This window comes from Taeniopygia guttata, chromosome 5 (genome assembly GCF_048771995.1).
Source record: "Taeniopygia guttata chromosome 5, bTaeGut7.mat, whole genome shotgun sequence".
Classification (NCBI taxonomy): Eukaryota; Metazoa; Chordata; class Aves; order Passeriformes; family Estrildidae; genus Taeniopygia; species Taeniopygia guttata.
In genome coordinates, this window is record NC_133030.1 from 30,719,413 (window position 1) to 30,731,656 (window position 12,244).

Consider the following 12,244-nt stretch of genomic DNA (forward strand, 5'->3'; position numbering starts at 1 on the left):
CCTTCAACAGAATGAGGAAGACAGTGTAGAAAAGACTACTGAAAGGCTTATTTTTTAAATCTCAGTCTGTATCCAAATGAGGAAGATTATGCATTGACTTGAGCTCTTTCAAGTTGAACATAAAACAAAGAAGATAAAAGGGTTTTGAAGAGAGTCTTCTTAAAGCATAAAACCAAATCCCTTGCTTTCAAATGCAGCACAGGTGAGAACCCTGCAGGAGAGCATAACAGCCCAGAGGTGGGCAAAAGGTGGGAGTGCAAAGAAGATAAGGCTATATCAGAAAAAAACTTCAGTGGCTTGTGTCTGCCAGAATAGAACAGAGGCATTTTAAGCTGAAAATTTCTCTTTAAGGGAGTCAAGCCTGGAAGACATATCTTACTGAAGTCAAATTCACTAAGGTGTTAGAACTGACTGATTAAATGAGCAGTTACAATTCCTGAGATTCACAGTAACACCCAAGATGTCTACAAGAACATGAGAGTCAGCTGAGTTAGTAGTTATGTTGTGTAATCTCTTGCTTAAAGCTGGTGTAGTACCAGAGAAATGGAAGACAGCAGACATGGTGGCAGGTCTTAAAAGAGCTTCCTGAGGATTAGCAAGTATGATCTTGAATTCTTCTCAATGGTAGAAACAGCACTAAAGAGCAGGGAGCTGGTGGACATGTGAGCATATCTGGGGAAGAGTTAGCTTTTGTAGAAGAAAATGTAATACCCTGTGAAAAGTAAAAATGCTTGGAGGAGATACTGAATATGTGGATAAGTGGTGAGGTTGCTTATACTATATTTGGATTTATAAAGAATTTAAGCAAAATCCTTCATCATAAGCTTTTAAATAAAATAAATTTATGTGGGAAAAGAGGGAAAGTATTTTTCCCATCATTTCATAAATTCTTACTTAAAAAATAAATCAGTTTTCTTGGTGGGAAATTCAACACGATGATAAGTGATTTGAAAAAGCAATACACAGTTAGAGGTAGCATGGTTGATGATACCAAGTTATTCAAGATAAGAAAAAGTAATGTACTGCAGAGAGATGAGGAAAAGTTTCACTATAATGAATGATAAAATAGATGGTAATAAAGTCAAAGTAGTACCCATGGGGGAATCTCATGTGTACAATTTATGGGTTCTAAATTTTACTATGTGATTCAGTAAAAACACATTGGAGCTACTATGGATAATTTAGCTTATTTTGTAAAGAGTGAGAAAGATAACTGGCAAATGAAAATTTAGTAGGAAGGAAAGAAAGAAAACAAGCAATACCATCTGTGCCTCTCCCCATATCTTTAAAACTTTGTGATTTTGCTCATTCCAACAGAAGATGTCAAAATCAATGAAAGATAAGAAATCGCTTCTGTTCAGGATAGTAACTAGATTAGGATTTAGCTAGATTAGGATTTGGGGGTCTGGAAAGATGATGATTTAGGCAGGATGTATGGGAGCCTGTGAAATCATGGACAGCATGGAAGGAGCTAATAGGGAACATATGTTTAATCTTTCTTGTATTGAAAGAGCTACAGGGAAGCCGGTGAAATTACCAAGTGACAAGCTCAAAACAAATAGACGGAAGTATTTTTTGGCAATGCATCATTAAATCTGTGGAGTTCACTACCACAGAATATAATGGACGGTAAATGGATTCAGAAGAGAGTAAGAGATCAATGGAAGAAAAAACTGTCAGGTCACCAAGTATGAAGAAGCAGTTTCTGTTTTGAGTTTCCTAGAAGCAGAAAAAATATTCTGATGTTGTTTTTCATCATATACTTTGGGAGAGAATAATCCTGGAACTATTTCCATGACTTCATGGGTAGTATTTTGTAGAATATCTTAAGATGACAAGTTAATTCTAAAGAAGTATTTTTCATTTGTTTTTAGAAATCACAAGCCACCAAACAACCTTCCTCATATTTTTGGGCGCTTTGAGAGATTCTGTTTGGAAACTAAATGAGAAGATTTATGGTTTTCAGATTGTTCCCAGTTTCAGAGAGAAAATTATTTTGCCTAAAAGGTGAAAATATGATCTTATTTCAGACTGATTTAAAAAAGCAGGTAAAATAGGGCAGATCACCAGCTTGGCATTCATGATAAACTTGTCCTGCAAACTGCAATTTCTTTATTATACTAAACTCCCAGGTTCAGGTACCTTGTTGCTTAACAAAGACTGTATTAAAGTCAAACACCTATTGTCTTTTTTGTTTCCTTCCCAATAGTTATGGTGTGCTGCTTTGGGAGCTGCTGACAGGAGAAGTACCATTCCGAGGAATTGATGGTCTTGCAGTAGCATATGGTGTTGCTATGAATAAGCTTGCCCTTCCAATCCCTTCCACGTGTCCTGAGCCTTTTGCCAAACTCATGGAAGGTAAGCCAGCTGTGGTGCGTGTGGTTTGTGCTGTTTCTAGAGTGCTGTTGAGCATGGCCTCTTTGTGTTGGTTTTGTTACCTAAGAGCACAGATTTCTCCAGTGGCTTTATTCAGTGGTGTAGGTTATTGTGGGAGCCAGGCCTGGCTGTTAGTGTCCTGTGACAGCGAGTCTACTACCAGAATAATGAAAGACTTTTTTTATCAACTGGCTTTATAGGAAAACGGGGCTATTGCTGTTATCTCTTAGTTTTCTATTAGTGAGGACTCACCAACACCAAAATTTCACATGTTTAGGTCTTGTTTGAAGTCTAACTTGTTTTAAAATTCATAGCTCAAACATCTTGCTCATAGTATCAGATTGGTTTGAAATGAATCTTTATCCTACTGACACTTCAGGGAGAGGTATTAAATGTGGCTTTGACATTCCAAAAGAACCCATACTTTCAGTCAGAATGATGTGATTTTCTACTTTGGAGGTAGTTCATGCCCAAGGTGGGCTACAGAGAGGTGAAAGAAAAACAGGAGTTAGTCATCAGGGCTGATGTAGTTATTAAAAAGGATTGTGTGAGGTAATTTTCGGGTGCACTTACGTGACCTGGTCTGCTGGCCATTGAAACTACTTTCATGTCCCCCAAGCTTCAGTTGTTTCTCCCTCTCTTTCTCCCTTCCTCTCTCCTGCCCTCTCTCTCTTCCTTACCTTCAGTATTTTTCTCAGTTTCCCCTTTCCCAAGGATTTCTAGGTGTTTATATGTAATAAACATTTTTATACCTATCTGGCAGAAAGGAAAACAGACATAAAGAGAAATTAAACTTGGTTTATAGTCTTGGTGAGCAAAGAATGGGTCTCAACATAGAACTGGTACTCTGTGGCCTCTGGTGGTGCTTTTAGCCTCAGGAAAGGAATATGAATTATGAAGAAAATGTTTCTGATGGATTTTTTTTCCCTGCTTTTGGAATACTTTTGCCTTTCTCTGGTGTTTTCTTTAGGTTACAATCTTCAGTTAATTTAAGGTAAAAAATTTCATATATGTGCTGCTATAAAAGAAATATCCTACTGGATAATAAACAGTAGAGTTGCAGGTACAGTAGCTTGGAGGCAGTGTGAAATGAGAAACTGCATCTGAAAGAGTTGATGAAACTACCAGCTCAGTGTTGTGCCAGGTAGTTTATTTTGACATGCTTTCCTGGATTTCTTAACTATAAGTGAGGATTTAATAATCATGCCCTCTATTGGGAAATTAGGCAGAGGCATATGGCCAGTGCCTCAACCCAGCAGCACAGGGCTGAGCACCCACGTGGCTTTGGAACACTTGGCTTCTCTGTGTGCAGGGGGAAGATGAGAACAAAAGAACCCAATTACTTTCTGCCCCTTCACCAAAGCTGTTTTCCAAACAGGCTGTTTCCCTTCTCGGGTGAACTCTTCTTCCTCTAATGTTGCTTTCACTTTTGATTTACTGCCATGGTGGTCTTCACTGAGACAACAAAGCTGAACTTTGGCTCTTCGCAGAAGAGTTATATGTTACAACTGTCCTCATTAGTGCAAATAATGGCTGATCCAGACCTGGGAAAATAAAAGCCACGGGCCACCTGCTAGTTATCCTGTTCACTCATTCATGCATTTGGCTGGCTGCAGCATTTTGTTTTACTTTGGGTCATGTTTGCTTTGCTGTGCTTAAAACCTGAGGTAAAGAGATGGATTATGGCACTGACAGTCCAGCTGTAACACCCATTGCTACTAATTGGCAAGCAGCAGGGGATCATCAGAGCACTCTTTAACATCTTCAGTTCTCTATTTTGATCAAAGAAATAAATACAAATAAATACAAATGTGTTCCAGGATGGAACCTGTTGATATCCAAAGTTTTGAAAACAGAACTTGCAAATGCAAAATCTCAGTAAGGCTAAATTCAAAGGAAAGAATTGCGGAACCAAGCCTTGGCTGTTGCACAGATCTTGTGATGTGATTTTTATTTTTAATTACACCTGCCCCTTGATGTACTTCAGTCCACAAAACTGACAAATGAAAGTCTTTTAGGACATGACCTAATATTTTTAAGAATGTTACCTTTTTTCTGACTTCAAGGCTAGAAAACTGTTAGAACATTTTTATAACTCTTGTCTTGTGCTTCAGTAATGCTTGTCTTAAGTTCAGTGACCATGTGGAGCAATGCTGTATGATGAGGGACACCCAGGTGTTAGTTACTTCCGTTCGTGCAGAAAAGCAGTATTCCTCACACATACATGTGAATGTGAAGTTTTTGTGTTTGGTTGTTGTGGAATTTTGGCGTGCAGGCATCAAGCATTACTAAAGAGAATAAGGACACTTGCTGAACAAGAGCCTGTGTAAGTGCTGTTACAGGACAACATAGAATAAGAAAGTGATTTTTTTTTTGCTGGTGTAGAAATGAGGGGGAAGGAAGAATGAATGAGTGCAAATTTCCTATTCAAAAGTGTTGTTAAATCAAATGTTTTGATGTAATGATTTAGGGGGTTGTATGTAATGGATTGGGGGTTACTTCATACTGTTTTCTGTTTCTGTTTTCTGCATTCAATTCCCATCACTGTAAAACATTGCCTTTTGTACTCATTGAGCTGCTTTATGTGGTAAGATGGCTACTTTCAGTTCTATGTTTTTAGAGCTCTGTAGTTGGAGCTCTAGCTGCAATTGAATAATTGCATTAGATTGTAAATGAAAAAAACTTGTTCACATCTGTGGTTTCTCCTAAAAGCAAAAGAAAAATGACTGATTAATTTTCTCTCAAATAATAAAAAAGGACCTGTAAAAACAGGAGAACTTGAGATGCACCATTTGATGTCATTATTTACTTGAATCTCTTATTTTCACACAAGTTATGCCAAATTTGCTTTGCAGGAGAGGTTTTCCATTCTGAGAAAAGATTCATAATTACTCAGCTCAGTATTAGATTTTGGCATCAGGAAAAACCCTGATAGATATCCTCCTGCAGTATGGCTATTAACTCTGCAGTGTAACTATTATAAAATAAGTATGTGCAAGAACCTTGCATAGTATTTCCACTCTGTGAACACATATATGCATCTTAAAGCAAAATATTAAAGGAAATGATTTGTTATTTTAAAAAAATGCTTTGGGGTGTACACTTCTGTAAAATTAATAAATCTTTGTTTTACTTGACATATTATTGCAATAGAACCTAGAGACCTAGGTAGTTAGATCAAGATTTTAAGTGTTGTTGGATATTGTACAAACATGAAAGCATTAATTCCATACTTGACAATAGTCAGTGCAAGTGGGCAGTGGGAAAGCTGGGATAACACAGGTAGTGTGTATGCCAGTCTTAGCCACTGGGGATCAGTAAAGGACTACCCATCCTCTCAGACCTCCATACTTAGAGGTGCTTGACAGTTGTTTGTCTTTATTCTGTTCTAGATTGCTGGAACCCTGACCCACACTCACGACCTTCCTTTGCCACTATCCTAGACCATCTTACTGCCATAGAAGAGTCTGGTTTTTTTGAAATGCCCAAAGATTCCTTCCACTCTCTGCAGGAAGACTGGAAACAAGAGATCCAAGAGATGTTTGATCAGCTTAGAGCCAAAGAAAAGGTAAGTAGAGAGTAATGCTCCCTGCTTGTGCTCTCTGGATTGTAATTTCTGCATTCCATAGTTCAAACAGGGATCACTGTTTCGTGCATCCCAGAGCTAATTTTGTCTGTGTTTTGCTGGAGTTTATATTAAGTCCCCAGATCAATGGCAGGTTATGATGCACACAAGGGAGGAATCATGAGAAAAATAAATATCCACATCCTCAGCTGCTACTCTTTCTAATATTGTAGTGAGCTTCCATTATACTCTGTGCAAATTGCTGTGATGAGTTGATTGTTTATTGCATTTGATAACTGTTTCAGTATTAGCATCTTAATTGAGAAATCCAATGAAAACTATTAACAGGAGATGTAGGAGGGTAGTTCCAGCACACATATACTCTAGTTAACATTGCAGCTTTGTTTCTGCTGTGTTTGTGTTTTCAAGGTTTTGAACACAACCAAAATGCATAGACTAATAAACATGAGTGCTACCAGGGGAAGGGTCCAGTAACTGCTATAACTGAAGTCCATCTGGGCAAATAGCAGGAAACAAAAATGCTAGCAGGAATAACAGGAATGGTGACCAGCAGACTCGAAGGGGAGATGTGAAAAAGCCAAATTTTTCTTCAAGCATGCTTGCAGAAAGCACAGTTTGCTGCATCTAATTTAAGGTCCTTACAGAGACTGTCTTTAGTTGTTGGTAAGAAAAATTGCAGCAGAACCAAAATCACTAGTGCAATAATATATTTATAAGTTCACAGTCTCTTGCCTGAAAGTAAACTCATAATAAGCAGCCATCTTGATATCTTGATTTGGGCTCAGAGGTTGGGTTTAGGAGGCAGAAAGAGAAGGAAAAGAAGGCTTTGGGTCAGAGGAAAGAAGTCAGCTTCTACAAGAATACTTAAAATATTTCTATTCACCTATTTTAGTAGCTTTTGGGAAAAATAAATTAACTGATAGACATTTCCTTGCTACTGTTGTCCCATGGCGTATCTGTGTTGGAACAGTTTTTGAAAACCAGAAACTTCAACAAACAGTACTAACTAAACACTAGCTAGTTTAGCTAGTTAGTACTAGCTAAACAGTACTAACTACACTGCCCTCAGGATGAGTACTGCATTCATCTTTAGCAATGGGGAAATAATTTTATATGGTGTTCACTTATTAAAATCTCCCTGGTGATGAACCAGGTAACAATGCCATTATTAAAAACATCTAAACTAAAATCTGTCCGATTATCTATTTGATGTTTAACTTGACTTCTTCAGTTTTTGCCTTCTGCACTGGAATTGGCCATCTGGAGAGAATTATTCAAAGTGCTGAATTCTTTTGTCCTTGTGGTGGGAGGACAGGAGCACAGTGGGATTTTGGGATTTCAAGGACAGTTTCAGTTAATTCGTTTTGTCAGCAAGGGATAGATTGAAAAGTTTGCCTTATGTGCCATTGCCAGGACCATATCAAGATGGCTTTTGAATATCCCCAAGGAGGGAGACTCCACAACCTCTCTGGGTAACCTGTCCTAGTGCTCAGTAATGCAGTAAAAAAGTGTTCAGAGAGTGTCCCCTGTGTTGCAGTGTGTACCCATTGCTCTTCTTCTGTCACTGGGCACTGCTGAAGAGAGCCTGACTTTATCTTTTTTCCACCCTTCCCTCGGGTTTTTATTTACACCAGTAAGATACCCCTTCACACAAGCCTCCTCTGGGCTGGGATGAACAATCCCATCTCTCTCAGCCCTTTCTCACAGGAGAGGTGCTCCAGTCTCTTAATCACCTTCATGGCCCTTCATTGGACTCTCTCTGGTATATCCATGTCTGTCTTGTACTGGAGAGCCTAGAATTTTACACAGGATTTCAGGTGTGGCCTCACAAGTGGTTATGTCTGAATTTTGATACTGGTACGAGGAGCCTTGAATGGCAAGTGTTGAAGTCTTTGAGGATTGTTTTTGGCTCTCAGCTGAGCCTTTAACCAGTGGGTGCAAGCCATTGATGCTGTGCCTTCAGAACTGGTAATGTTAGTCTTAACCCAGAGGTCACAAGGTAGCCTTTTGTTTCTGCTTTCTTATCTCCCTGCAGGAGCTGCGCACATGGGAAGAAGAGCTGTCTCGTGCTGCTGTTGAACAGAAGAACCATGAGGAGCTGCTACGAAGGCGGGAACAGGAACTGGCAGAACGTGAGATTGACATTCTGGAAAGGGAGCTCAACATCATCATCCACCAGCTGTGTCAGGAGAAGCCTCGGGTCAAGAAACGCATGGGGAAGTTCAAGAGGAGCCGGCTCAAGTTAAAGGATGGCAATCATATCAGTTTGCCTTCAGGTTGGTGATGTGTTAGGCTGTGCCAGGTGAAATGGGAGCAGCCTGTAGGTTTGATAATTCCTTACTACTGACATGTATGCATTAGAAAGGATTTGATGTACTTTAGGAAAAGCATGCCTCTTTGTGATCAATAAACGAAATTTAATGCTAATATTGCCCAAAGTTCCAATATGAAGGCCAGAAGTCAATTTGAAACGTAACATGTTTGTTAGCCATTGGCTGTATGTGGCTTATTGTAAAAATGTGGTGTTGCAGTTTAACATGTTAATACTCAAAATAATCAATTTTTTAAAGGATGTACATAGAAGATGATGGAGACTCATGCTCGGGAAATATTTTACATAATGCTGCAGGAGAAACTATAATCTACTGGATTTTTTTTGGTGTAAAAAATTACCAAAAATACATTGATAGCTGTGAGACTAAACCCCTAGATTGCTAGTTCATATGTGAACTCCTATTAACCTGGAAGTGACTCCTGGAAGAAATGTTAAATATTAGTAAGGTGTTTGCAGAGTCACTCTTAGGAGTAATGATGGTGATGTTCAGAAATACTGAATCCTTAGCATTTCTACTGCAGATTCTTTATGGAGATTAAGATTTTTCAAGAAATCAAATGTCTGGGGTTTGTAAGTCACCTGGTGCTCACTGTTACATCAGGGATGATGACTTGCACTATATTCTTTGTTTTCTGGGAGACATTGGCTGTTCAGAAGAGAAATTATGATAAAATGTATATGTTACCTATGCCTTTCTTTAGGTCTGCAAACATCTATTTTTGGTGGTGCTTAAGAAACTGAGAGGTAAGGTGCAAGGATTTTTACAGGGATATAATTTGGCATGTTACTCAACACGACATCTGTGTATGTATGTGTTTCGCACATAGACTAAGAAGATAGATTTTCAGGGCTGTAAGTGCACATCTTTGTTCTGAATTCTTGTTGCATTTACAGCAATTAGCTGTAAAACATCATTTCTACATAGATCTTGTAAGTTGCTCTCTTTGAAAGTTACCATAAATTATTATTTTTTTTTCTTATATTAAAAAAAGGAGAACTTTAACTGTGACTTTCTGCTTTTTTTTTTCCCTTATGCTAAACAGATTTCCAGCATAAATTCACTGTGCAGGCTTCTCCAACAATGGACAAAAGGAAAAGCTTGATCAGTAGCTGCTCCAGCCCTCCTGCAAGTCCTACCATTATTCCCAGACTCAGGGCCATACAGTGTAAGGAGCTCAATGTACTATTGAATTTGGGAAATGTGCAGTCTGTCAGCGTGGTGAGATGCCAAGATTCCATATCTAGGACAAGACTGTTAAAGAAAGCACCGAAAAATTTGCGTTCTGCCTTGCATGTATACATTTGGAAAGCAAAATGGAGTGTCTTAGTGATGGAGGGAGTATCACCTCCTTTGGAGCTAAAACCACACTTACTCAAGTTTGTGAAATACTGCTGTTTCTGTAGCAAGTATATTCCTTAGGTGTACAAGTTAATTTTAAAAAATACTAATTTGCAGGGTAGATCTGTAAAACATTGCTGTAGTGTATTAAGTTACTGTTTTAAGGAAATAAAAACAAGAGCACTTTTCATGCAAATAGTGTTCCCATAGTAACACAGAATTAGGCAGACATGCATGTCTTAGAATCATGAAAGTCAAGTTAACTAATGTATAGTGTTTGTATTGGATATCACAGCACTTGTGTGTTTGGTTTCAAACTGATGGTTCTAAAGAGAAACTGATGATGGAATAAAGTTGGAGAGGCTACCTATACTTGAAAGGATTGGGAAATGCTTAATTTGGTATTTGGTTGTTAGATTTGTGTTGATAAATGGTCAGAATTATGTGAAAATCACTTGTTACTATTCCTATTCTGGCCTATGTTTTATTCTTTATGTTGCTGTGGAACGAGTTCTTTTAATGTGTGTATCTGTTTTTCCTTCCTGTTTTCCACTCTTCCTTCCACTTGTGAAGTGACACCCGCTGAAAGCAGTAAAACGTGGGGACGAAGCACAGTCCTTCTAAAGGAGGAAGGAGAGGAAGAAGAGAAGAGAGGCCAGAAGAAAAAGGGACGCACTTGGGGACCAAGCTCACTTTGTCACAAGGAGCTGGGTGCAGGAGAAGAGGGGTAAGAGAGGACTAGGAGGAACACTCATTTCCAGGTTCTAAAACCGGTTGTGAGCTGGCTCACAGGATATTTGTCTATCCACTTGCAAAACTCTTTCTGCTTCCAAACTTCTTTCCTGTACCAGAGATGTCAGAGATTCAGATTAACATACAATCAGTTAATCTGCCTAGCAACAGATGTCACTGTTTGGTGTTGCGTTTGACAGTTATTTGTCAGCTGTCAAACTTCTTAGCTGTGCAAAACTCTCCGTAGTAGATTTTCTCTGTTTTAAGGCTCAGTTTTCTGTAGTTTCATTGTCTTAAATGCTAGTATATAAAAGTATGTGGTAAAGCCAAGCAAATATCTTCTCTTTAGTCTTTTGAAAAGGACATGCACCTTGAGTGAATCAGTCCTGAAAGTGATTTTTGCAGAAATTCAGGTTGTACCTGTTTCTGTACGTTATTGTTCTGTGGCTTCTTTTTTTTTTTCCTGTGTGTGTGTGACTTATTTATACCAGGACTCCAATGAATCATTGCTGGAATTCTGCTTTAAACATAGGGCTATTTTGGCCTTCTAAAAGATTTGAATGCTTGGTAATTTTTAGTAATATTTGAGTGTTTTCCCCTGGATAAATTGATGGGTTGACTCTTGCCATGTTTTTTAGCAGCAAAAATAAAATAGCTAGTTATAATCTTTGTCTTTGCTATAGTGCAGTCAGGTGTGAAATGCCTGAAAAATTGATGTTTGCATAGTGCATCATTATTGTAGCCCCCAGCAAGAGGACCTGGATCTATTAAAACATGTTCTCTCTCTGAATTACTCAAGACATATTAGCAGGACAATATGGAGGAAGCTTCTTTTACTGCTGCCTGTGCTTTCCCTATTCTACAAATGAAGGATAGGATAGCATTCTAAGGAATTAAAACAGATGTCACACTTTACAATCATTAATTATGTAAAAGGCGAGGAGATCACTGAAGCTGGAAAAAAACACTTCTATCTTGAAATCCCATTCTTAGAATTCTGGGAATAGGCCTCTTCCGTTTTCTGTTCATTACTGTACAGTCTGAAGCACTGATTGCTTTTGGGCATAGACAGCTGGAATGGAGTTGCTTGCAAACTGTGGTTGCTCATAAAATTTTCCCGTTCTCTCTACAACTGAGATGTTCTGTAGTATTCAGAGACTCTCCTAGGGAGACTCGATATGGAGATCGCATTTTGCAGAGTGTCTGAAACATGAGAGTTTTACTGACAGGGCAGTATGGCTAACATACAGTGAGCCACTCCTTGCTGAGATCATGCCAGACTGCAGATTTCGATTTAAAGGGAGCAGAGCTGCAGTAAATATTAGTGACTCAAAATATAGTTCTTGCTATTTTCTAGTATTTTTAGTTTCTTATTTTACACAGGATAAGGCAATAAAACTTCACTGAATATTTAAGATTGAGAAAGACTTTTAAGATTGAGTCAAACCATTAACCTAGACTGCCTTGTTCACCAATAAACCATCTCTCCAAGTGCCACATCCACACTCCTTTTGAACATTTCCAGGGACAGTGATTCTTCCACTTTCCTGTCTTTCTTGTAGTGAGGGCCCCAGAAATGAACACAGGATTCGATATGTGTCCTTGCTGGCACTGAGTACAGGAGAACAATCACTTCCCTTCCATGATGCCTTTTGCTTTCTTGGCTACCTGGGTGCACTGCTGGCTCATGTTCAACTGCCTATTGACCAGCATCTCTAGATCCTTTTCCACCAACCAGCTTTTCAGCCATTCATCCCCATTGATGGGGATGAGTAGCATTGCGTGGGGTTGTTGTGACTGAAGTGCAGATCCCAACACTTCACCTTCTTGTACAGTTGGCCTCAATTCATCATTGATGCAGCCTGTCCAGATCCCT

General features: G+C 38.8%; 1 protein-coding gene across 6 annotated transcripts in view; it reads left to right on the plus strand.

The window, feature by feature from the left end:
• MAP3K9 (mitogen-activated protein kinase kinase kinase 9) overlaps positions 1-12,244 on the plus strand; it is a 61,227-nt gene that overhangs the window by 32,941 nt on the left and 16,042 nt on the right. For all 6 annotated transcript variants that reach the window (XR_003960750.4, XM_072930073.1, XM_030274418.4 and 3 more), the window contains 5 exons: positions 2,210-2,358; positions 5,769-5,944; positions 7,998-8,238; positions 9,341-9,463; positions 10,210-10,363. Coding sequence is in view for 5 of the 6 variants with exons in the window: in XM_072930073.1 (XP_072786174.1) it covers positions 2,210-2,358; positions 5,769-5,944; positions 7,998-8,238; positions 9,341-9,463; positions 10,210-10,363 (843 nt within the window). In the remaining variant the exon portion in view is untranslated. The remainder of the gene's footprint in view (positions 1-2,209; positions 2,359-5,768; positions 5,945-7,997; positions 8,239-9,340; positions 9,464-10,209; positions 10,364-12,244) is intronic.